Genomic DNA, 24,927 nt, shown 5'->3' with positions numbered 1-24,927 from the left:
CTCTTTCTTTATAAGTGGCCTGTTTGTCTTTTCATTTCTGTTTTTTAAGTAAGAATTTGTAAGCTTTATTAAATATAACTTAACCAATGTTTTTAAAGATCATGCTTGTATTTAAATCTTTGCCTGTCCCAATAACCCCATGGCATAGATCCCCTCGTCCTTCCGGTTTTTTGTTGTTGTTGTTGTTGTTTTGTTTTGTTTTTTGAGACAGGGTTTCTCTGTGTAATAGCCCTAGCTATCCTGGAACTAGTTCTTGTAGACCTGGCTGGCCTCGAACTCACAGAGATCTGCCTGCCTCCTGAGTGCTGGGATTAAAGACATGTGCCACCACCACCCAGCCTCTTATTCTCTTACACAAACGTCAGTTTAACATTCTTTAGTCTGGTTTATAAGATTCTTGACTACTTACTGCAGTAGCAGATGTGGTCTTTATGGATAGCTGGCTGCCCCCATGCATTTGTTCAAAGATTGTGCTCTCTCTGTCCAATTACTTTTTCTTGCTTGTTGAATGTTTCATCAATTTTAATTTCTATTTCTTAGTTTTAATCTATACCCCACTATTCTCATTAGTAATTCTGCTGCAGTTGTAATCTAAGCTGTGAACTGGGTGTCATACACTCTTACTCTGTAAAGACTTTCTGGGCTATTCTAGCTCTTCTGCCAGTCCAAGTAAGTCATCTTAGGAATACATTAGCTGGATTTCTGTTTTGTAAGCACCAGCATCTACAATAAATTTGGGAAAAATTAACGTACTAGTGGCACTGAGCCTTCTAACCCATGAACACGGCATCTTTCTTTTTCTTTAGGCCTTTGATTTCGTTCTTACCTCAGTGTTTTTATGCTGGCAGCATGTACAATGTGCACCGTTTACAGTTAGATGTTTCCTATTTTGGGATGCTATTTTAAGTGGTACTTTACCTGTTACAGACAGTACACATAAATACAATGCATTTCTGCAGACTGACCTTCCATCTGAAGACCTTGCTAAACTTAGTAGTTTAGTAACTTTCCTGTAGATCCTCCTTTCTTTGTAATTATACCATTTTCAAAGAGTGATGTTCTCATGTTTCCTCCCTTGCTCCAAAAGCCTATTGTTCCCCCCTTCTCCCGACAATGCCTCTGGCCTTGAATAAACATTGAACAGAGTGTCACCTTGGCATTACTGAAGGCCAACGCTGAGACTCTCCCTGTTGTCTTTACTTGTACAGCAGGGTTGGTCCTTGGTGTAACTGAGTAATCCCTAGCAAAGGCCTCTATGGGAAAGGCAGGGTCCTGTGGAAACAGCACAGCAGAGCAAGTCCCAGTCAAGCTCCTTCAGCTGTGTAGAAAAGTGGTCTGCGGAAGCTTGGAGCCTGTCTGCTCTGCTGGGAAGTCCCCAATGGATGGTCAGACTTAATAGGCAAATTATATCACAGATGGGCCACCCTATATTGTAGTGATAAGGGCGGCGGGGCTGCGTCCCCAACACCCCAGCCGCCTGCACGGCTAGCTTATGCCCCGAAATAACAACACACAAACTGGATTCATTTAAACACTGCTTGGCCCTTTAGCTCTAGCCCTTACTGGCTAATTCTGATATCCCGATCAACCCATCTCTAATAATCTGTGAGCACCAGTCTTACCGGGAAGATTCTAGCCTAAGTCCATCCTGGGTCAGAGCTGGGGCATGGCGTCTCTCTGAGGCGTCTGCTCCGGAGAGGAGAGCTGTGGAGTCTGAGCTCACTTCCTCTTCCTCCCAGCGTTCTGTTCTGTTTACTCCACCTACCTAGGTTCTAACCAATAAAATGGGCCAAGGCAGTTCCTTTATTAGCCAATGACCTTCCTCCATCACTATATAATCTGGTCATTTCTACAGAGCCCAAATAGAGAGGCAAAGGCAGATTCCTAACAAGTGAAACCATGAACTCAGATGATGTAGTTTGTCAAAGTTCTAAGTTTGACTCCCATAAATAACATCTAAGCTGGAAGATTACAGCAGTGTGGCTAGGGGCACTTTACAAATACCCAATTGGCATCTGCATCTCCATGACCCTAAATGGATGCATCTATACAATGAGAAAACTGTCTATTCTGTGGGAAGGAAAAGGTCCATGTGTCAACCTCCCTGATCCCAAATTTCCTTGGTGGATTTCACCAAAAGCACAGTCTCTGCATGTCTGATGGTACATGTGCAGAATGCCTTGCTTGTCCAGCCTCCGTCGCAGCCTCTAGGACAGCTCCACTCTCCTACAATGATGGCACTCTGTCAGGGAAGTATACAGTTGTGCCTCATACTCCAGCTCTAGCCTCCCTCCCACAAAGCTCCTGGAGAATGAGGACACAATCTTCATGCCTGCCCCAGGGCCTACCCACATCACTTTCACACCGTGATACCCAAGAAAAGAAATTCATGCTTTTAGTTCCTGCTCCTCTTGAGGCTCCAGTTCATGCTGAGATGTCAGTGGCTCAGATGTACAGCAGAGAAAGATGCCATGCAGGATGTCTCTGGGTGCTGATGTGCCTGAGCAGGGCTCACATCTGTTGAATTCTCCCCCAGGAGTAGATACAGGACCAAGGGCTGCACGTGCTAGTAAGTGCTCTATCACTGAGAACATCCAAGTCCCATGTATGTTCTTCTGTCCCAAGTGAAAGGAGCACAGTTACTCTGAAACTTTACTAGAGGTGTACCGTAGAGTGCCACCCAGTGGTGAAGTTTTATCCTAACATTAAGGGCATTATCCTTAAAACAGTGCCGATTATAAGCAAGGACTATTTATTTCACTACCTTCTACATCCCACCATAAAACAAGGAGGAAGAATTCAAAAGCACATGTAAATTTCAAGTTTAGGCCTTAAACTTAAGAAGTGAAAGACAGGTCTGAAGCTGGCAAGTTGATTTGTAAACACTGCCTTAGAGTGAGAAATAGGCAATGTGGGTTGGGGAAAGAGAGACTAATGAATGGGCTTTTGCAGATGCCTATTGAGGCCCTGAGCCAGATATATAAGCATATGTTGTCACCAACATTGTGTCATGTCCAACAGCTCTTGAGAATACTCATCACTGTTTTTGGTCATGGGGTGTCTGTCTCACCTGGGTCCAGACACATGAACTTGCAGCATTCCTTAGGGTCCTTGCGGTACTGCTGACATCCCTGGGGCCGCTCACACAGGGCAGCAACGCACATCTCAGGCTCCCCTCGATGGCAGGTACAGCTCAAACATGGGTCATCTCCCTTGGGAGTGAAGTAGAACCCTTCATCCACCACATTGTCTTTGATATCAACACACGTTTGACCTGCAAAGGGCACATATGCATGAATGTATGTGTTTTCAGCAGCACTGAGCCCAGATTCCCCACCATTACCCTACACCTTTGGGGAAAACAGGGCTACTGAGGAGCTGGTCAGGACTTTTCTGCAAGTCCTCCCTGTATGGCATGCTACGGATCTGAAGCAGTCACCACACAGCAGCTGGACAAAGCACAGCTGACCATGACAAATAGAGGCCACTAACTCAGAAGAGAATGGCAGATTTCAGGGCAAAGGTCCCTGAAGAAGTATTTGCTTTTACCTCCCCTACTTCATTTATGAGATTTTCTAAATGCTAAAATGCAGATGTTATAGATATTAACTCTTTAAAAGTGGGAATGTGTATAACAAGACTCTAGGTGCTGCAAGATGATCCCCTGAAACTGAGACATAGGTAAAAAGTTGCACAGAAATGACCCAGAAGGCTTGGGTAGGGAAAAGAGCTACAACTAGTCTCTTAAGCTAGTAAGCAGATGTGACAGATGCATGGGGAGGGGATGGCTATGAGGCAAGGAACCCGGAAGAGAAAGCTTGTTCTACTCTCCAAGTGGCATGTGGTTATCTAGAAAGAGACTTTAGAAATCTTACAGCTCTCCTTAGCTAGGGCTGGGACCACGCACATGGCCACCAATGTCCAGGGGAAGAAAGACAGAGAACATTCTGTGCTACGGCAGCGAGAAAAGAACAAGGAAAAAGAAACAGAACCTTTAGAGAACTACAGGATGCCATTAAGTATCCCAAAACGGTTATGCATCAACATAGGCCCTCGGCTCGGCCACTTCTGCAGTAACCAGCCTGGGCAGTTGGAAACTGGTCAATGACTGTCAGCATGATTGCCAACTTTGTTTGCCAACTTGACTGTATTAATTACCTGAAACAGAAAGATCCACCCTAAATCTGGGCCATATCTTCTGGTGGCAGCCCACATAAAAAACCATGGAAGAAGGAAACGCTTTGCCTGTTTGTCCTTACTCTCTCAGGTAAGCTGATCTACCCTGCTGCTGAGGTATTCCTTTGCCAGAATTTGAACCTACTCCAGGGTTCCAACAGACTGATGTCCAGTAGCTCTCCAGGAACCCTCCAGGACTCCAGTGTCAGCATGGGACTGCTGAGTTACCCAGCCTTGTGGACTGATCAACTATGGGATTCTTGGCCTTTCCAGTGTTGAACTATTTGGACTGTATCCTGTAAGCCAGTCTAACAAATGCCCTTTCAGATGTGTCGATCTACCAGGTCTGTTTGTCTAGAGAACCCTGACTAACACTGTCAACTATACATTCTACCTGTACTTCCAAATCAGGCAAAAAAAAAAAAGGCCAACATGCTCCCCCACCCACTTAGCTAAGTAGTCTGCCCCTCTCCAGCCACTGAATCCTGTTCTCGAAACCTTCCAAGCACCCCAAGATGCAATGCTGGAGCTAACCTACTGCAGAGTTGACAAGCACTGGTAAAAGTCACTTGCTAGGGACTCAGGGCCCTGAGGGCTGATGCAGAATCAGAACACCAGCCCTGTCACCAGCAGGGTACCAGCACCGAGCCAGCCACTGTTGACTGTCACTAGGAAATTCTTTCAGGTAGTCTCTGAGGCAGCTCAAAGAGCAGACCAAATATGGAGGATGGAACAGATAGTTAGAATAGGAAGACTGTGGCATGCTAAGATGAGGATCCCCTGCATAACAGAACAAGCAGTAAGCACCTATGGCTACTGCCATACATGACAATGTTCCTTTTTAATGAAAAATAAAATAACACCATGCTCTCAAGCTGAAGATCAGCAGAAGCAGACCAGATGTGACACAGATGAAAGAACCACCAATACCAACAATGCCCACACAGTAAAGGTTCTAACACACAAGATCAGAGGGTGCCTTACTCACTGATCTATCTGGGAAGAGACACTATGACCAAGGCGGCCCTTATGAAAGAAAGCATTGAACTGGGGGGTTTCAGAGGGTAGCCCATTATCATTATGGCAGAGACCATGGTGCACACATGAGGTGGGGTAATAGCTGAGAGCTACATCCTGATCCACAGGCTGAGAGACACAGACAGACAGCCGGTCTAAAGACACACTTCCTCCAATAAGGCCACACCTCCTAATTCTTCTAATCCTTTCAAACAGTTCCACTCCCTGGTGACTAAGCATTTAAGTATATGAGTCTATGGGGCTGTTCTTATTCAAACTACCACAGATGGAAAAGTTAGTCAAGAAATGGAAAGACCACACAGGAATCCTAGAAATGCAAGGCACAGACAAAAGAGTAAAGCAAACAGCCCTCAATGGGCCCTTAAGTATGCTTGACATAACAACAAGAACTGATTCAAACTCGAGAACAGAAAGAGACCAAGAGATACGGGAATCAGATGCAATGTGATTCTGGACAGGATTCCAGACTGGAGAAAATTAGCTATAAAAGGACATTATTGGAACCACCAACAAAACTGGAACAATGGACTGGTAATGATGGTATGGTATTACTGTCAAATGAAATACCCTGAGGTTGAAAAATGTACTGTTTATGCAAGAGTATGCATTTGTTCTTAGTAAATACACTCTATGGTTGTGAGTAAATACACTATATAGCATGTCTTATAAAGGAAATGAGGAAGCACATTATACCATCCTTGCAGTTTTTCCTAAGTGTGAAATTATATCTAATAAGTTACCCAAGGTTACTCCTGTTTTCCCCTCCCAGTACAGATTGGTCCTTTGTCTTGTCTATCAAACACTCAAAGACAAAGTAATCTCCAACACGTACAGATTTAAAGAATGGTATGGGACTGCTTCCCAATGTACTTTATGTGTAATATATATCCATAAATATATATAACAAATATAAATGCTGACATAAAAGCGAGCCAGTCTGCCTGTCTGGGTAGTGGAAGTGGTGGCTGCTGGCCCAACCTGCTGCTCTCCTGCTGTTGCTTCAGCTTCCCAGCTCTCCTATCCCAGAGGGTGGCCTGGCTATAGATGGTCAGAGAGCTCTCAAGCTTTGGCCTCAACCAGCACAGCAGATGGTGGCAGCAGGCACAGGATACACAACACCGGGGAGAACAAGAAATAGCCACAATTCACTGTCTCTTCTGTGCGCTGCTAAGGACGCAGCAAAAGTAGATGATCAAAACTCAAACAAAGGTACAGAAGCAATTTAAATAACCTACATACGCAGTAACCGTGCTGCCATGCATGTTACAGCAAAAGATTTCGGTTTGATGGAAAGGGTTATGTGCTCCTTCAATATAGGGGCCAGAACCTGAAGACCATTTCTTTGTTTTTGCTATATCTCCTCTGACAACTCCAGGAAAAAGGAAATAGTGCTGAACTAACAACTAAGTCCCTTAATGTTCCAAGCGTATGCAGGATGTTCTTATTTCAGCTGCGTTCTAGAACTGAAGACAAGTAGGAGAATGGACTTCATGTGAACTGTACTAGAGTGGGGAAGGAGCCATCCACATCATCCCAGAGCTGGAAGGGTGTGCAACTGGCAGCTGGGCTGAAAGCACATTCTAATCATAGGACAAGATTACATATTTTATTCAACAACTACTGAGAGAGGGAGAAGTAGGAGTCTGTAGAAAAGTTCATGTCAATCGCTAAGGCAGTCAGAAAGAGCTTCACCCAGACCTGGTGAAAGAATTTAACCGGTGTGATGCAGGTGAATTAGACAGTACACTTGAGTCAACCTTATTTAGAAAAATAAAAAGAAAGAGAAAAAAGAAAGAAAATTTTGGGAAAGGCATGTCTTCCAGTCTGATGACCCAGTTCAATCTCTAGAAACTACATGGTGGAAGAAAAAAAACTAGCTCAATCCTGATCTCTTCATATGTGCACATAAATGTTTAAAAATAATAAAAAGAGTCTTTCCATTGACATTTGTTGAAAGAGATTCTTAGGACATGAAACATTAAAAAAAAGTATCTTTAATAATGTGTGTGTATGTCTGTGTGTAGGTATGTTCATGTATGTGTGGGTGTCCATGGAGATTAGAAGAGGGCATTAGCTTCCCTGGAGCTGGAGCTCAGGTGGCTGTGAGTTGCCTAATATGGCTACTGTGAATTAATTGTACATAGTTCTTAACCACTGAGCCATGTCTTCAGCCCTGTGGATCTATTTTCATCCTGAGTTTGATTTTACACAACCATGTTGGTGGTTGCGTAAAATAATTCAGAACTGCTGACTGGGGTCAGATGTCCCCTCTATAAGATGCTCAGGGACTTTAACATTGCCTCCTTAGGGATTTGAATGGAACTATAGATGCAAAGCAGAGGTGGAGGAACTGAGCAGCAACAGCCTACAAATAACTAATGTTCAAGCTGTCACACAGTGCAATCTGCTTGGAGGACTGATGCAGGCTTCCACACTTGGGGTGTACCAACTATGTCTCACCATGAAGGGTTTGTAATGAATCTGGACCTAGCATGTCATCACAACCTAGGTTTGGTGTCATGTCATAAAATTAGCCTTATAGTTATGAAGGTGAGGGAAACAGGAAGAGAGACAATCTTCCTAATGACCTGCTATGTCTGGATGGTTCTTGTTGAGATTTCAAACCTGTTGCAAAACAGTGAAAACAAACATGATATAGTTAACGACAAACAGGAATAGTTAACGACAATATCAACACACTAATGTAGAAGAGGGACAAAATGTTATGTTTAACTTCAGACTCAATATTTGAATCTTATGTGCATCAAGTAAAAAGTATGCTTTAGATCTTTTTGTGCCCTGATATTTTTGTAGATTAGTAAATTATCCAAGATTTGATGGGATTTATCAATATGCATATAGTTTAAAAATGCTTGAGTTGGACACTGCTGAGCAGGCAGTACAGGGATGGTCTATATCCATACTTTTCATATTTTGATGGGAAAAAAAAGGCAAAGAAACTGTAGTAGAGGAATAAAAAGTGGCCAAGGAAAGGAATTCAACAGACACACCTGGCCAGTGAGTACTCTCCATTTCGGTCATCTCCAGCTGCCCCTCCTCTCCCTAGCTGCCCACCCCCTTTCCCGAGCCCACCAAGGGTATATTTTGCAAGTGCTTTAGGCGCTAAGAAGCTCACCTCCTGGATGTGTCTTGACTCCTTGCACTGTTTCTTGCTTTGGACTAGCACTGTTAGACTAGCACTATAATGGCATTTCTTACTAAAAACAATTTCTTTGCCAAAATTAGTATAATCAAAACCTAACACCTTTCTAATGAAGGCAAAATGCCTATCTATCTATCTATCTGTCTGTCTGTCTGTCTGTCTCACAATGTAACTCTGGTTGGCCTAGAACCTAGAACTCAAGAGATTCACCTGCCTCTGCCTTCACAGTACTGAGATTAATGGTGTGTGCCACCAGACCCAGTAGAATGTCACTTTTTCATATGCTCTATATAAATTACTGTTAACTTTTAATATATTGAGTACTTTTCATTTTGAAAACTGGGTCTCTGTCACTTGTATCTGAATAACTTATAAAATTTCAAATTACAGCTGGGCAGTGGTGGCGCACGCCTTTAATCCCAGCACTCGGGAGGCAGAGGCAGGCGGATCTCTGGGAGTTCGAGACCAGCCTGGTCTACAAGAGCTAGTTCCAGGACAGGCTCCAAAACCACAGAGAAACCCTGTCTCGAAAAACCAAAAAAAAAAAAAAAAATTCAAATTACACTTATTTGCTTGTGTATGTGTGTGGTGGGTGCGTATGTGCCATGGTGCATGTGTGTGGGTCAAAAGTCAACTTGCAGGAGGTTCTCTCTTCACACCAGGTGGGTCCTGGACACTGACCTTAGAGCCAGGCTCAATCTCACGGGCCTTGGGGATATTTTTTAGTGCCAACAACTGACATATTGTGGAAAGTTAATTTTCTTTGCATTTTATGATATCTGAATTATGAAAAAAAGTTGCAATAATAAAGTTAAAATTGAATTACATTTAAAAAAACAGACATCTGAGCCAACTAGAGTACATAAAAGGAATGGACCAGGCCAGGATCACTTCTTATGAGTAAAGGAAAAAACAAAACGTCAATCTAAGTATCAGCAAATGAAATTCAGATACTCAAGCCTACAGGGGTGGCTAAATATCAAATATGATGGCGAGTGCCTGAAGTCCCAGCTACTCAGGAGGCTGAAGACTTGTGCCCAGGTGTTAAAATCAGCATGAGCAACACAGTAACCTAGATCAAAATAAAGGTCTAACAAAAAAATGAACAAAGTGATAAGATTAAAGAAGAAAACTCTGAAAATCAGAAAAAAAATCCTCTAATAAAACACAGTATTTTTTGTGCCATGAATGTTCTTGGAAAAGAAAGAAAACACAATTCCTTTACTCCCAAGGATACACTTTAAAATTCTGTAGAAAGCATTAAGCTTGACGCTGACATATTAAACACATGCTTGGTATTCCTAATCAACACTGTACTGGAGACCCCAGCAAGAAGAGCTCAAGAAATCTAGGTGCAAGGTTTCAAAGCTACAAAACTGTCCATAGAGATACCTAAGAGGATTCTACACTAAAAAAAAAAATATATTAAGAAAAATAAAAAGCTCTAAAATTTGTGTAGAAGAGAAAAAGTCCTAGAAGAACAACAGACAGAGACAGAGACAGAGAGACAGAGACAGAGATAGAGACAGAGAGAAACACATGCTAGATGTTGAGGTTCAGCCTAACCCCTTGTCCCCTGGCACATGGTGCTGACACAAACTGACAGACAGCAGCAAGGGTCAGAACAGGCCCAGACACTTGCCAGTCTGGCCTGTGACAGAGCGGGAGGACTGAGTGCCAATACATCAGTAAAGGAGAAAGGCTAGTTCACAAGGCCAGAGCTGAGCACACACCACACTTGAACCACTCAGCAGTCATCAAGACCATTCTTCCTCCTTGCCCCTTCCCAGAGGACCAGCTGGGAGTAGGAGGAGGGGAGTCCCACTTTTGTTTGATGTGTCTAGACAACAAGTGATGTAACATTTGAGTAGATGCATTGGCAGAGGGCTGTGGAGACTCCTGATCCTGTACACTAGGGAAGAGAAGTCACGCAAGTCAGACAGAGAATATGCAGCTGAAAGGTTACCAAGGCCCTCGATGCTGCAGAGCTGTCACAGGACTGGCAAATCCTGAGATCACTGATCTCACCCAATCTCTGAAGAACACTAAGCCAGCAAAGAAAGAACTGTGGTCAGGGGGTCAAGAACACCTATGGCTTCCCAGGCCAGAGAGCTAGAGGCCAGCTGGGCAGAGTCCCTTCAGAGCCCACTGGAGGCTGACCGCTGGGACTCACTTCTTTTACACAGAAATGAAGACTTCTCAGAGCAGCTCTCAGCATGCCAGCTATGAAGGTCATGGTGCCTCAGCGTGGGAAAGTGGAAGCACTGGAGCTGGGCGCAGAACACAGTGTCACTCTCAGACATGGCGGAGGCAAAGATGGGATCTGGAGGCAGGAACACTTCCGAGGAGCCTGTGGAGGAGAATAAAGGTGAGGACAGACATGTCCTCAAGGTGGTCCTGATGTCAACTGGGCATCAACAGTGGGGCTGGAGACTGCCAAGAGCTAAAGGCTGTTGCAGCTCCAGAGGAGGTCCTGGAAACACACAGGGCCTGACTGGTAGGCAGTATGCTGACCCGGAGTGCCCTCTCGGCAACCACTCCCCATTTCCATGTGCCCTGTCCCCTGTGGTCCTGTGAATCAAGAAACCACTGGGTGGAAAGAAGCAGGAAGGAAAACTCCAGCAATATCTTCTGAGGATGGTTCCATTTCACACTTAACAAACAAGAATACTTACCTTTGAATGCTACTTCCCAGCGACCTTCTAAGGAATGGTTCCGCCCAGTGATGACATACTGATAACCAACCCACAGCCTGCAGAGGACAGAAAGAGAAACCTCAGTACAGGGGCAAAACAGCCATTGATGATGACCTATGTATTTAGTAGAACTGAGGACCCCCTCCCCCCCGTCTCTTTGCCCCAAGAGCTCAAGTTTGCAAGGCAAGCACTCTATTCCTGCACCATTAACTATTTCTTTATTCTGGGATAGACTAGCATTGAACTTTGACCCTAATGGCTCAGTCTCCTAACTAGCTGGACCCAGTGTTTCATGTGTGCTGGGGAAGTTCTCTGCCATTGACGTATACCTTTAGTCCTGTATATATGTTTTCATGGTTATACTGACCTCTAAAAAAGTAAAATTCTAAAATGAATTTGTTGTAGAATATTCCTTTACACAGTGTGAAGATGTGACACTGTGATCGGTTCAATTAAAAGCTAAGCGGCCAATAGGTAGGCAGGAGGTATAGGTGGGACTCTGAGGACAGAGAGCTCTGGGAAGAAGAGAGGAGGAACTGCCAGAGAGAGGAGAGGTAAAAGTCACATGATAATAGGTAAGTATAAACAGAAATAGGTTAATTTAAGTTATAAGAGCTGGTGGAACAAGCCTAAACTATAGGCTGAGCTTTCATAAATAGTAAGTCTCTGTGTAGTTTTTTGTGAGCTAACAGCCCAAAGAAAAATCTGTTTACACAAGTCATTAAAGTTTTCCTCTCAATTTGAAAAGAATCCATTTTCTAAACAAATCCACAGGTCAGAAAGTTTTACATCTGGCACCCTTGCGAAGCCTGTTCTTTTTAGCTGATTCTAGAAAATTTTTCACATTCAAAGCCAGGATGACCCTGGATATGTCATAAAAACACAATTTTGAGTATGTTAAAATCATAGAACAGTAAACTCTGAAGAAACAAAGACCTGTGAACACATACTGTCACATCCAACCACTGAGGCACCTGTACATGGAAGTGACTGAATGCTACAAGCACCTGAGAGTTCTGTGCCCTCCTAGGCTGCCTTAGAGTTCCAGGTCCAGTCCTAGAGACGCCCTCCTGCAGATCTGCTACCACCTGAAGTACCATGCCACTCTAGCCCATACTGAGCTCACACTGCTGTGAGCAGTGTGGGACACGCACAATGTGGCCACCACAGAAGACAGGGTGTTCCCCAGCAAGGCCAGTGCCCTTTCAGGCGTTTCCAGTGGGAAGAAGAGTTGTTCATCCAACACTGCAGCTGCAGACAAGAAGCAGCATGGTGGTTCTGGATGCTGCACATGACGTAATTGTAGCTCATCCTGAAATGGCCCTCGGGCCACCTTGCCTTAGGTCATCATGCTCCCCTGGAAGAATGGCAGCTGTGCCATTGTTAGAGGCAGCAGGTGACTGGCAGTGAATACTGGCCATCTTTTGTCCTTCCTTCTAGAAGAGACAACTGGCTGCCATTTCCAACTTCCACACCTAAACACGGACAGGGCACATGGTATGGCTTCTAGAGGTGGCACACTAAGAACTTTGGCACATTTCTGCTCCCTAAATGAAAGCCCCACAAATACTGAGCCTTTAAGTTGGCTGCTATTTTTCTGCTTCCTCTAGATGAGCAGGCCCTGGAGTTCAGAAGGCAGGTTCTGGGCAGACTGCCTGAGCTAAGCCTGGCAATGCCCCTAAGCCCATCAATGGTCACATGTGCAAGCACTTGGAAGCCTAGGGTGTCTGGGAAAGACTGAGCAGGGCCATAAGCAGCAGCCAGCAGAGCTGACAGGCTCTCTTTATCAGAAGGCATTCCCACTCACCTGGTATCCTCCATCATGCCTAGAGCCTCACACTGAGTACTTCCTTGCCACAATCACCCAGTACAGCTGTATCCACAGAGGGAACCAGTGAATAGGGCTGGTCCATAGTCCCACAAAGAAGCAAGAGGGCCCTGTACTCCTTGCGCCTTCAAAAGCCCCCAATTTCATCTTGATGCCAAACTAAGCCACTGGGTCTCTAGGTGCTGCTACTGATGGGGATTTGCCTTCCCCAAGGAGGAGCTGCCAACGAGTGCTCAGCAGCAAACAGACTCAGAACCCTGGGACTCACTTGCGCTGGTCTTTCCAGCCGAAGCTCCGCTCTGGCTGGTCCCATTCCTGGGCCAGGACAAAGCGCAGCTCCTGGTCAGTGGAGAAAGTAGCGAGCGAGCCATTCACACGCTGGCAGGTCTGCGCAGCATCCCAGTAGTTCTCTCCGCTGAGGTAGACCCGGTAGCAGCTGGCTGTGCCTTCGTAGTGGTGCCACCCGGTCGGGCATTTCCCTAGGAAGCATGAAGAACGGAAGGGGAGTTGTCCCCAAAATTAGGATCATGACTTCGAAACTGAAATTACAAGTGTTGCATCAACAACAGACACACCTCAGAATCACCGTGGAGATCTAGAGCTTGAGATGGTTAGTAGGTCAAAACAGAGCCCCAAAAATAGCAGTACTGGGGACAATGTCCTAAATAGAAAGACTTTGGCTGGGTAAACAGAGACCGAGAGGTGGGTCTCTGTTTACCAGGAACCACTCTTAATCCTCCCGAATAGGTCAACTACCCCAGGCAAGGGCATCTAGTCAATCCACACACCTTCATCAGTTCAAGGATGCCCCCCATCCCGACACTCAGAAAATCTGCTTGCCTTTCCTCCATATCTTCTCTTTGCCTCCACTGAGAGTGAGTGAGAGAGCATGCACCTTGGCAGTTTGATCCCCAATAGATCTTCCTACCCACAGAGTAGTCTAGGTTAGTAGCTCCACTGTGGCTTCACTTATAGTGATAAGCTCCCAGCTGAGATACAAATGCTCTAGTTTTTCTAAAAAGCACAATTCAACCTATGGTACACATGTATTCAGAGTCCTCTTAATTGCCCATGGTTCTTCAACTTCTTAGTAGTCAACAACAGTTGCTGAGAAAATTTCTCACACAGTTCATTCTCTGCTTGTATCTGGTTAACAAAGCAGAATGGGAGTAAGCATATTACCAGTCCTCTGCTGCCAGCAAGTCCACTGATTCCTCTTTTCTATTCACACAGGTATTTTCAGTAGGGTGCCAACCAGCATCCCCCTAAAACAGTTTCTTAAATCTAATTCCAGAGGGTCCAAACCTGACTCCAGAATCAGGTGACTCTCGCAGCTGGTGAGGCTGAGGTAGTCAGAGTCCTATCTCCAGGACCTCTCCAGCACCTTCTCATTCTACTGGATGGTTCATGTGCCCTTCAGGCATAGGAAGTGCTGGCACCTTATACCTTAATGAAGATGGTATCAGTAGTGTGCTCTACAGATGTGGAGCATTCAAATGTTGGGAGTGCCATGATGTTAATCTTGCCTGTCAACTTGACTACATCCGCAGTTAACTAAAACCCAAGTGGCTGGGTATACCTGTGAGGGCTTTTTTTTCTGAAATAATCTGATGTGAGAAGATTCTCATTTAATCCATTCTCTGCCTGCCTGGCTGCCCTAGCACTTGCTGACAAGTCTATTCCTTCACTGGCATTACAGCCCACTTCTTCAGGATTTGGGTATCCTGAGCTGAGGCATCCAGCATCATGGAATAAACAACTACTGGATTCTTGGACCTTCCATTAGTAGATAGCCATTGCTGGACTAGCTGGACCACAGCCTGCAAGCCATTCTAATAAGCCCCGCCCCCCTCTAGACTCATTCTATCAGTTCTGTTCCTCTACAGGACACTCACTATTTTTTTTTAAAGATTTAAAAGTTCTTCCTGCATGTATGCCTTCAGGCCAGAAGAGGGCACAAGATCTCATTACAGATGGTTGTGAGCCACCATGTGGTTGCTGGGAATTGAACTCAGGACCTCTGGAAGAGCAGTCAGTGCTCTTAACCTCTGAGTCATCTCTCCAGCCCCAGGACACTCACTATTAAAAGTACTTACTTCCTCTTGGAGACAGGGTTTCACTATGTAGTTCTGGCTGGCCTGAAACTCCATGTAGACCAGGCTGGCCTTGGATTCCTAGAGATCTGCCTGACTCTAACTTCTAAGTATACCTGGCTAGAGTACCTCTTATATGCTTAGCTACATCAGTTGTCAAAAGATGTTATTTAAAAATTTACCCACATGCCATGGAGCTAGTAACACTTATTAGGGGGTTTATGCTTGTATTTTTATTTTTATTTTCATTTTATGTGTGTGGGTTCCTTATATGCGGCTGTGTACCATCTGTCCGCAGTGCCTGCACAGGCCAGAAGAGGGCGTCAAATCCCCCCAGGGACTGGAGTTACAGACAACTGTAAGCCACCATGTGGGAACTGGTAATCAGACCTATGTCCCTTGAACAGAACTCTTAACTGCTGAGCCATCTTACCAGCCTGATCCTCATGTTTAAAGTATGTGTGACTGACTTATTAATGGAGCCATAAGAAGAAAATGGCAAGCTGGGCCACGGCTGAGACATGTTGACAATACTGTGTACAAGGATGGCAAGCTGGATAACAGTATCTGCTCACTGCTCAGGCCTCAGATAAGCACAGTTGAGTGCCCAGGGAGATAGAACCTCCCCTGGAAGAGCCAGTGTGGCTTGTTATACATAGAACATACTCCCTGAGGATAAGGAGGAGACAGCATTTATTTCAAGTTTCTTACAAAAGATCAAATACCTGGTTACACATTTCCCATCTTCTCTCAGACCAAGAACTACGGCTCCATGCAAGGGTGGATGCTGGGAGCCTGCCACGTGGTTGACTTTCCAGGGCTCCTTACTGCACTGACTGTGTTGGCTCAGGCAGCCACTGTAGCTTGGTGGCCAAACCCTAGGACTGGTGATGGTAGGTATGGGCTGCAAGCAGAAGCTGAGTTTGCAAAGTGCCTCTGATTTACCTCCCATGTTGAGACTGTGGGCTAAGAGTGAACACAGAAAACAGACCCCTGTGCCCCACAGCAAGCACATTAAACACAAGTTCTTCTGCCCCAAGTCTGGCTGTTCTTATACACAAGAGGGTATCATCACCCCAGCATGCCTGTTTAGGGTGGGGCATTTTAAACCGGTGCTTTGCTTTTCTCCAACCTTGCTATGCCCTTGAGAAGTTTAATGTCACAGGTTATCTAGTCACTAAAAGAGGGAGACTGCTTCCATGTTGTAGCTATACACTCTCACATGCAGCCTCATTCATGTCTCCTGCAACATCATCCAGGGCTACTTTAATAAACCGTCTCATCAGTGGCCTGCAGAGAGCCGGGACTGAGCAAGGCTGCAATCTTAAGGTGGGATAACAAACATGTTAGTGGGCAATTCCTTAGGGCAGGTCTGCAACTTACTGCTGAAGCGGACAGGCTGAGCCATGTTCACCGTGTGGAAGTGTGTGGGGTCACCTCCTCTGGTCCGCCCCTGTCGCAGGTCCAAGGTCTCCTTCCCATGATAAGGACGGGCCTCTCCAGTCACTTCTGAAAGCAAAAGAAGTATGTCATAAGCCCATTTACAGCAGCCAGAACACAACCTTGTGGTTTGCTGGCACCAAGTCCAATGGCAGCTCAGTGCTGGAAAAGCCTGGTGGGCATGTGTGGCATCAGGAGTCACATTCCGGTTTTCTTTGGATGTCTAAAAGCTACCATTGTTCACATAAACAGGTGTATTTCTGGGGAAGTATAACTTTTACTTTATTGTTATTAGGAAATAAGGTACTTTTGCAAGTACTCTGAGAACAGCCAAGAGTCAGCCTTTCCCGCTTTTCTCTACAATGGTCAGCAGGGCCAGCTCTGCAGGAATGCCTGGTGAGTGAGCTCTTCCTAAGGCCTGGGATGCCTTTTCCAGTCTCATAGGCCTGAGAACATTCTGTTAGGATTCCCTGACATTCCATTTGTATGTGTTTAAGATCTTACTGATGGTTTTAATGATGCACCAATTCCTCTACCTTGTTTTCAAGCCCTGAAGTTCTGCCATGTATGTGGCCCATTCCACCAGTGAGGCTTTCCAATGTGCTTGCCATCTGACTAATTTACTAAAGTTTTCTTTTCTGGTATCATTTCAGTTTTTTTTTTCTTTTTGATTTTTCGAGACATGTTTTCTCTGTGTAGCCCTGGCTGTCCTGAATTTGCTCTGTAGACCAAACTAACCTTGAACTCAGAGATCCGCCTGCCTCTGCCTCCCAAGTGCTGGGATTAAAAGAGTAAGACACCACCTGGCAGCTTGTTTTTCAATATTGTTCTTTATTAACTCTATTTTCATTCTGCATTGACTTCTTTATCTCATTCCTGTGTTCTCCTTAAATTTACTCCTGTTCCTTGAAAAGTTTTCATTATACTTCTGAATTCTTTTTGAAATTCATCTAAGTCGCTGTCACTGGGAGACTTAATTCAGGAATTGTGTATTTCAGATGAGACATGTCCTAGAAGCCATATTACCTGTGTTTTTCTTTTACAGTTTTAGTGTGTGTGTGTGTGTGTGTGTGTGTGTGTGTGTTGGTCAGAGGACAACCTTCAGGATTTAGTTTGGTTCTCTCCTTTAGCCAGGGATTAAACTCAGGCCACCAGATTTGCACTTTTACTTGCTGAGCCATCTTGGGAGCCTTGATGCCGCTCGTGACTGGGGGTTGGAGTCTGTAGCAGGCGTTAAATCAATGGTTGACTTTTTATTATTTTATTTTGGTCACCTTTCTTCAGTAAAGACTAGGCGGTGGAAGCGGAAACATTTTTGAAGTATGAGGCTTCATCCACATTCCTTCCCATTAGTAAAATACTATTCGCAACAACAGTCAACACATAGGACAGTCTCTATGAAAACAGTCAACTGCAAACCAATCAGCCCTGAAAAAAACTCTATACAAAAAAACCTATATAAAACCCCCAAATCAAACAACAAAAACAAGCTAAACAATAACAATAAATAATAATAATTAGAAAGAAACCTAACCAACAGTCCCCTCCCAAATAATCACATGTTAAATACTAATCAATTCTAGCAACCATATGATAGGCAGATCACAACTGTCTATAATTCCAGTTCCAGGCGACCCAACACCCATGGCAAAACACTGACACACATAAAATAAAATAAGTTTAAATGATGATCACCTTAGGGATACTGTTATAAGGTATGTACTAATATGCCATTATGGGTATGAATGCAAAGAAAAAAAGTAAAAAAAACGAGCGCGACAAGACTGGTGATCAGTATTGGGATGAGACAAAGTAGAGGGGGCAAACAGGAGGGGAAATCACAGGGGCAAAAAGGTGGGTATGGGAAGAGGGGGTTTCAGTCAAGGGTAGACTGAAATGGGGGTGAAAATATGCTCTCAGATGACAGTCCCAGCTCAGGAAGTGAAGATGCAGAGACCCCATGAATCTAGCCAGACTGTGTTCGGGTGAAAAGAGCAAGGAGAAAAGAAGAAAAAAGAGAGAAAGCAAGCGAGTGGGACTGGGCTGGTCTGGGCATTAAAGAAAGAGGGTAGACACAGGCCATGAAAACTAACTAGCCCGACTGTGAATTCCCTCCTAATATTTCTTGCCTTCCTTCCCAGGCTTTTCCTCTACTCTTCTGCAACTGATCTTCCCCTCCAGTCTTCCTTTCCATGATGGTGAAGTCAAGAGGGTGGCTCAATCTCTGACTTCTTTGGGCTCTGAGTATGAATGCTGGCCACATCCCTGAGGAGCTCTTGCCAGTGTCCTGTGCGCTTGCTAGGAGTCTATGAAAGCTCCTGTGTATATTCTGGTTACCACCAGTTTTCAGCTGCTGGCCCCATGATACTTGGTTGGCTCTTGGATTGCCATCACACACAATTCTGCTCTGCAGGCAGACAGTATGCAGTCTTCTTCAGTGTTTGGATAGTGCCTATCTATGACTCTTCCAGTGTTGATGTCAGCTTGTCACAGATTATCCCTGGAGATCACAGGACTGTGCCTGAGTGTCACCTGCCATCATGCTGGGGGAGAAAACATTTTCACTGTTTTGAGAGTCTCACTCAGTAGGTATGGGGCATCACGTCCCCCTTAAATACTGAGATTACAGGTGTGTGCAGTCACACTGGTCTGGGATTTTTTTTTTTTGCCAGCTCCACGGGAGACAGAGGCCCATGCTAGGAAAGCATTCTCCCACTGGGCAATAGCCTCAACCCCTACCTTCTTGTTTGTTTTAGGTCTTTGCCTGTATTTTCTTTTAGTTCCTTGAACACATTTAAGATATTGTTTTAAAGTCTGTATTTCTTATATAAAAACAACATGGAGGGGCTGGAGAGATGGCTCAGAGGTTAAGAACACTGCCTGATGTTCCAGAGGTCCTGAGTTCAATTCCCAGCAACCACATTGTGGCTCACAATCATCTGTAATGAGATCTGGTGCCCTCTTCTGGCCTGCAAGTATACATGCAAGCAGAACACTGTATATGTAATAAATAAACATATTTAAAAAAAAACAACATGGAAACAGAAAGGGGAGGCCTGGGAAGAGAGTAGTAAGACGGCAGTGGGTAAGGACTAAGCTTTATTATGTACATGGATGAGACTGCCAAAGAGTAAAAATAAACATTGCCTTTAAAAAAAAAAAGTCTCTGAGCGGGTGTGGTGGCCAGCTTCTGAGTTTCCCAGAGCTGCTACAGAGTCCTTTTATCTGGGCTCTAGTCCTTGGAATGTTTCTATGGCAGAGCGAGGACTTGAAATTTCCTAGACTGCCATTTTGTTAAGTCAAAGCATATTTTTTAAAGTTCTCTTTTACTCCTTCAATTAATAAGACAACAGTAACTGGTAATCTCCGCTGAGGGACTGCTGTATGCTGTCTTTCTAAGCACCCATATGTCCTATGTATCCTGTTATCTAACCTTGCCAACAATTCTAGTAGAGAGCAGAACTTTATTCCCATTTTACAGATGCGATGTGTCCAAAGGACCACAGTCAGTAAGCAGTGTAGACAGCATGCTGGCCTCAGTCCTGAATTTAACACTGCATCACACACTGTAGTTACCTCAGGTCATCCTATTAACTCTCCTGAATTAGAAAGTTGTGTCAAGTCTGTTGAACATCCATAGAGTTGGGAAACACCAACTGTTTTTCATGGTTAAGGGGAAGACGGTCTAGATAAGCCATAAACTGAGCACCTGAATGAGTTCCATGCTGGGAGCCTTCTCCTGTGGCTATTCCTCTAGTTGTGGGACACACCTGTGTATCCCCAGAAAAGACCCTTCTGATTTCTTTCTGGAATACAGGGCTGGCAGAAAGCATCCAGCCAGCAGGAGGGCAGGGGGAGGGCCCTACTGTCACCTGAGATAATCTTCCTCAATTCTATTTCCAACCTCTCTGACTTCCCTGTGGTGCCCAGTGGCTCTGATGCTAACAAAGACAATGCAACCGCTCTTCAACAAGTAAACAGAGCAGATGGATCTCAGCGTGTCGTCATGTCACAGGAACTGCCAAGGATGCTTTTCATCCTGGGTTTGCACTGTCGCTGTTACATGGTGCTTATTTTATACTTCCCTCCTCGCATCTTCATTCCAAACAGTCCTTTCTTTTAGGTGCCTAAGCCATAGGGACTCACTGCTACCACTGGGCAGCACAGGAATAGAGACAAGCCTATCTATCATCTTTTGGTGGGAGGAGTCAACTGTGCAGACAGGAGAAGGAAGGGAGTGGTGCTGAGAATCTCACCAATCCCATTTCTTTCCCCTCCAGAATCTGTTACCTCTTAACTTTCAGGGCTTGCACAGGTGAAAATGTATTTCTACTTGCTGTCTTTCCAGCAGACCCATGCTGCAGCTGGTCTGGTTAGGCTAAGTCAGTTCTCACTCTGCTTCTATGTGCCTAGAATTCCAACACTTGGAGCTCAGACAGTAGGATCTCAAGAGCCTATGAGTTTGAAACCAGTCTGGGCAATGTAACAGGACTTTATCTCGGCAAACAACAACAAAAACCACCCCAGCTTTCTAAAGAGTGGAAGCTACAAGCATCACAATGAAATGCAGTAATGACAGAAACCTCACCTGCAGGGCTCAACTCACACTGCCTGAGCCTTCCAGTCTCTGTCCTTGTTTTTCCACCGGGGAGGAACCAAGAGCTTCTGCAGAAGCAATCTGCCACTGAGCCGCCATGATTTTTGTGTACCAATGCTGTGCTTTATTCAGCTTTCTTCATATGTTCAATCACAGAACCATCTATAACTACACTGTGCTGCTTGCGTATCTCTGCCAAATTGTGAAAGCAGAGACTGACCTTTTCTTTTGTCCTGACCACCAGGTCCCAAATAACCACACAGAAGCTTAATATTAATTGCAAAATGTTCAGCCTATAGCTTAGGCTTATTACTAACTAGCTCTCACATCTATTAATCTGCATTTTACCACATGGCTTTGTGGCTTTACCTGTCCTCTAGCATCTTGCTTCCCCAGTGGCTATTAATCTCTCTGACTCTGTTCTTTTTCCTCCCTATATTTTCAGTTTGGCTTTCCCACCTACCCTTATTCTGCTTTTCTACAGGCCAAATCAGCTTTATTACTAACCAATGAGAGCAATACATACAGAGTACAGAAGGACTATCCCACAGCAAACCTGCTTTTACCTACAGACATAAATACTGATACTTATACCTACATCATCCATTCTGTCACTGGCACAAAACAGTTTATCACATAATCACATACATTCTGGTTGTTTCCTAAGATGTTAGTATAAAACTGCTAAAAGAAAGCCAGGCAGTTGTGGTGCATGCCTTTAATCCCAGCACTCGGGAGGCAAAGGCGGATCTCTGTGGGTTTGAGGTCAGCCTGCTCCAGGACAGGCTCAAAAGCTACAGTGAAATCTGCCTTGGAAAACCAAAAAAAAAAAAAAAAAAAGTTAAAAAAAAAAGTTAAAAGAATTTCTCTTCTACAGTCTTTAGAGTACTTACATAGCTCTATATTTAATCAGTTACTAGTAACTTTTCTAAGAAATAGCTATGCCTGAGGAACCACCCACTGTGGTCTTTTGGGCATTATCTTTTACTGGGACCAGGAGCTTGCTGATCTGGCAAAGCTGGCCAATGAGACCTAGGGATCTGCCTACCTTTGATCCGTACAAGTGCTGGGATTACAAGTGCACCCCATGATGCACAGCTTTTCATGTGGGTGCTGGAGATCAAATTCAGGTTCTCAAGGCTGTACCACAGCACTTTACCAACCGAGCCATCTCCCTGGCTTCCATTTCTCATGTTACAGCTGACCTTTTTCACTTTTTACTAGTGTCTTTTAATAAAGGGAAGATTTTTTTTTAATCAAGCAAAACCAGCTGTTTTGCTTTTTTTTTTTTTTTTTTTTTGATTTTGAGACAGGGTTTCTCTGTAGCTTTTTGGTTCCTGTTCTGGAACTAGCTCTTATAGACCAGGCTGGCGTCGAACTCACAGAGATCAGCCTGCCTCTGCCTCCCGAGTGCTGGGATTAAAGGCGTGTGCCACCACCGCCCGGCTTCTGTTTTGCTTTTTTGAGACAGGGTTTCTCTGTGTAGTCCTGCTGTTCTGGAACTTGCTCTGTGGACCAGGCTGGCCTCAAACGCAGAGATCCTACTACCTCTGCCTCCTGAGTGCTGGGATTAAAGGCTTGAGCCACCACCATCTGGCTAAAGCCAGCTGTTTTAAAGAAAATTTTAACAACCTTATCAAAGTTGATATTCACTCAAACTGTCATTTTTTTCTTTAACTTAAACCTTCATTTTCTGTGTGTCATTATGAGTTAAGGATCCACTTTCATTTCTTCCCAACTATCACAGCCTTGTGTTATATAATTCTGCCTATGCCATGTATCATGTGTCTTGGATCTGTTTATATCTAGTACATTTTGTCATGAAGGCCATTTGGTGGTCTCCCTAAACCCACTCTGAAGTAAATTTGCTTTTTGTAGGTACTGCTCTTTGTACCTTCTTCAGAATGCTCTAAGAAAACCCCTCCTCACATCTTATAATTGATGGCACATTCCCACAAAACCTTCTGTTGGTTACTACAGAGAATCAGCATCCCAAAGTTAGAAGCAAAGCTACAGAGAGCAGGAGTCAAATGGACACCTCTACCTTCTGTGTCACCTGACTTCTGCCTTCCTGGCCCTCGTCAGCACCTGCTAGAGCCAAAGGCCACACTGAAGGCTGTGGCAGGGCATTCTGAGGACTAGGACTCCAGCCTGCCAGTTTCTAAAACACAAGAAAAGCCCAGAAAGGACGCACAGTGCACCAAGTATGCCACCCATTTCTGCTTTCCAACACCTGCTCAAGTTGTGGCATATATCTATCCATGACACCAGCACTTGGAAAGCAGAGTAGACCAGACTGCAATGAGTTCTAGGCCAGCTTGAGCTAAATGGTGAGAATCTGTCTCAAAACAAAAACAAAACAGTAACAAGGCAGAACTGAAACCACTACTTTTCTGTTGCTGAAAGGACTGGCCTCATTTTCATTGTTTCCATAACTTTCCATCTTTGTGATCTTTTCAGACACATTTTTGGAGTGTGGGGGCAATGAAATAGTCTAGTGTGGACAATTCTAGAAAACTTCAAGTCTACATGCCAAAGTGGCCTCCCTGAGAATGGCCGGGCTTTCCCCTGGATCATCACATGCTCTGTAGAAGGCACAGCTTTCGGAGCACAGGTACTCAATACCCACTAAATCTCGGCTCCCTCCTGTGAAATGCTCTCCGAGCTTCCATGTTGCCTAGGCTGGCCTCAAACTTGGGGGAATCTTGCTTCCTTCATACTCTAGAGTGCTAGGATTATAGGCATGAACCACCACGGTCAGTTATTTTTAAAGTTAAAAAACAAAAAAGCTAGAAAAGGGGCAACAAAATTTCAGTAGCTATTAAAGAAGATCAGGTATCATATTCCTCCAGTGTGTTTTTATAACTTAACTTCTTAGAACTAAGACTCAATCTGCTCCCATGCAGACTGTGACTGGCAGCCCACCACAAGTAGAGACCGAGACAAGGAGAGGTTAGGCAGGTCTGCTGTGGCTCGGTTCTCAACCTCCAGATGCCAGTGTCTCTGCACACACACCATTCTTACTTGTCACATGTGACTCTAAGAGCCTGGAACAGTCTCCCCTGCACTGGACTTCTGAAGAGCACAGCAACCCACAGGCTTTTCAACCACGCAAGCTGTGCTAAGGCCTCTTCTGTGCTAGGCCACGTGGTCTGAAAGGGAACCAGACCTACTTGCAAAGTCCACGGCAGCGTCTGTGAAACTGCACAACTTTAAAAGTAAAGGCAAAAGACACGTTCAGAGCAGCAAATAGCTTTGTTTCATTTGAAGGAAACCAAGAACCATCTGCTTTTCACAAAGTTTTCCAAAAGGCCACTCTAGGGGCTTCATTTTCTCTATGGTCTTGGGGAGGCTTCCCCTTGTGGCTTCATGGTCCTCACTAACATCTGATGCTAAGTGCTGGGAAGTCCACTCTCTCTCAGCTATGACTCAAGAAATAAGTCAGAAATATAGGATGGCCCTAGAGGGCCATGACCAGGCTGCCATCATTCAAATCTCTGGAAAGGCAAATGCCTCCAGCAGACACGTGTGAAGCAATGGCAGAAGGGAGGCTCAGGATGATGATGAAGGCCTTCTGTTCTATGTGCTGCACGGCTCATCAGCCCATCTGTTTGTCAGAGATGACATGCTGTTCTGCTGCCAAGTCTTGTCTCAACTCCTGGACTCAAGCAATTCTCCAGCCTCATCCTTCTGAATAGCTGAGACCACAGATGCACAGCACTGTGCCCATTATACACCTTACTTTGGAACCCCATCAAAGAACTGTGCAGAGCTTAAACATCACTTCCTGTTGGATACCTTCCTGACGGCCCAGGCTGTACCTTTTCTACCTCAGGCTAGGGTCCATACAGGGAGAGGAGAGGCTTCCCACTCTGAGGCTTGTGCTCTGGAAGAAA

General features: G+C 44.8%; 1 protein-coding gene across 2 annotated transcripts in view; it reads right to left on the bottom strand.

Annotated features, from left to right (window-relative positions):
• Positions 1-24,927, bottom strand: part of Dgcr2 (DiGeorge syndrome critical region gene 2) — a 69,649-nt gene that overhangs the window by 10,392 nt on the left and 34,330 nt on the right. Inside the window, exons 3-7 of one of the 2 annotated variants that reach the window (XM_075969884.1) lie at positions 16,378-16,503; positions 13,170-13,389; positions 11,053-11,129; positions 10,551-10,727; positions 3,071-3,274 (exon numbers count right to left, since the gene is read on the bottom strand). In XM_075969884.1, coding sequence (XP_075825999.1) covers positions 3,071-3,274; positions 10,551-10,727; positions 11,053-11,129; positions 13,170-13,389; positions 16,378-16,503 — 804 coding nt within the window. The remainder of the gene's footprint in view (positions 1-3,070; positions 3,275-10,550; positions 10,728-11,052; positions 11,130-13,169; positions 13,390-16,377; positions 16,504-24,927) is intronic. The other variant, XM_075969893.1, reaches the window with a different exon arrangement.

This window comes from Microtus pennsylvanicus, chromosome 1 (assembly GCF_037038515.1).
Source record: "Microtus pennsylvanicus isolate mMicPen1 chromosome 1, mMicPen1.hap1, whole genome shotgun sequence".
Classification (NCBI taxonomy): Eukaryota; Metazoa; Chordata; class Mammalia; order Rodentia; family Cricetidae; genus Microtus; species Microtus pennsylvanicus.
Note: the sequence above shows the minus strand (reverse complement) of the source record. Positions and strands in the feature narration are given on the sequence as shown.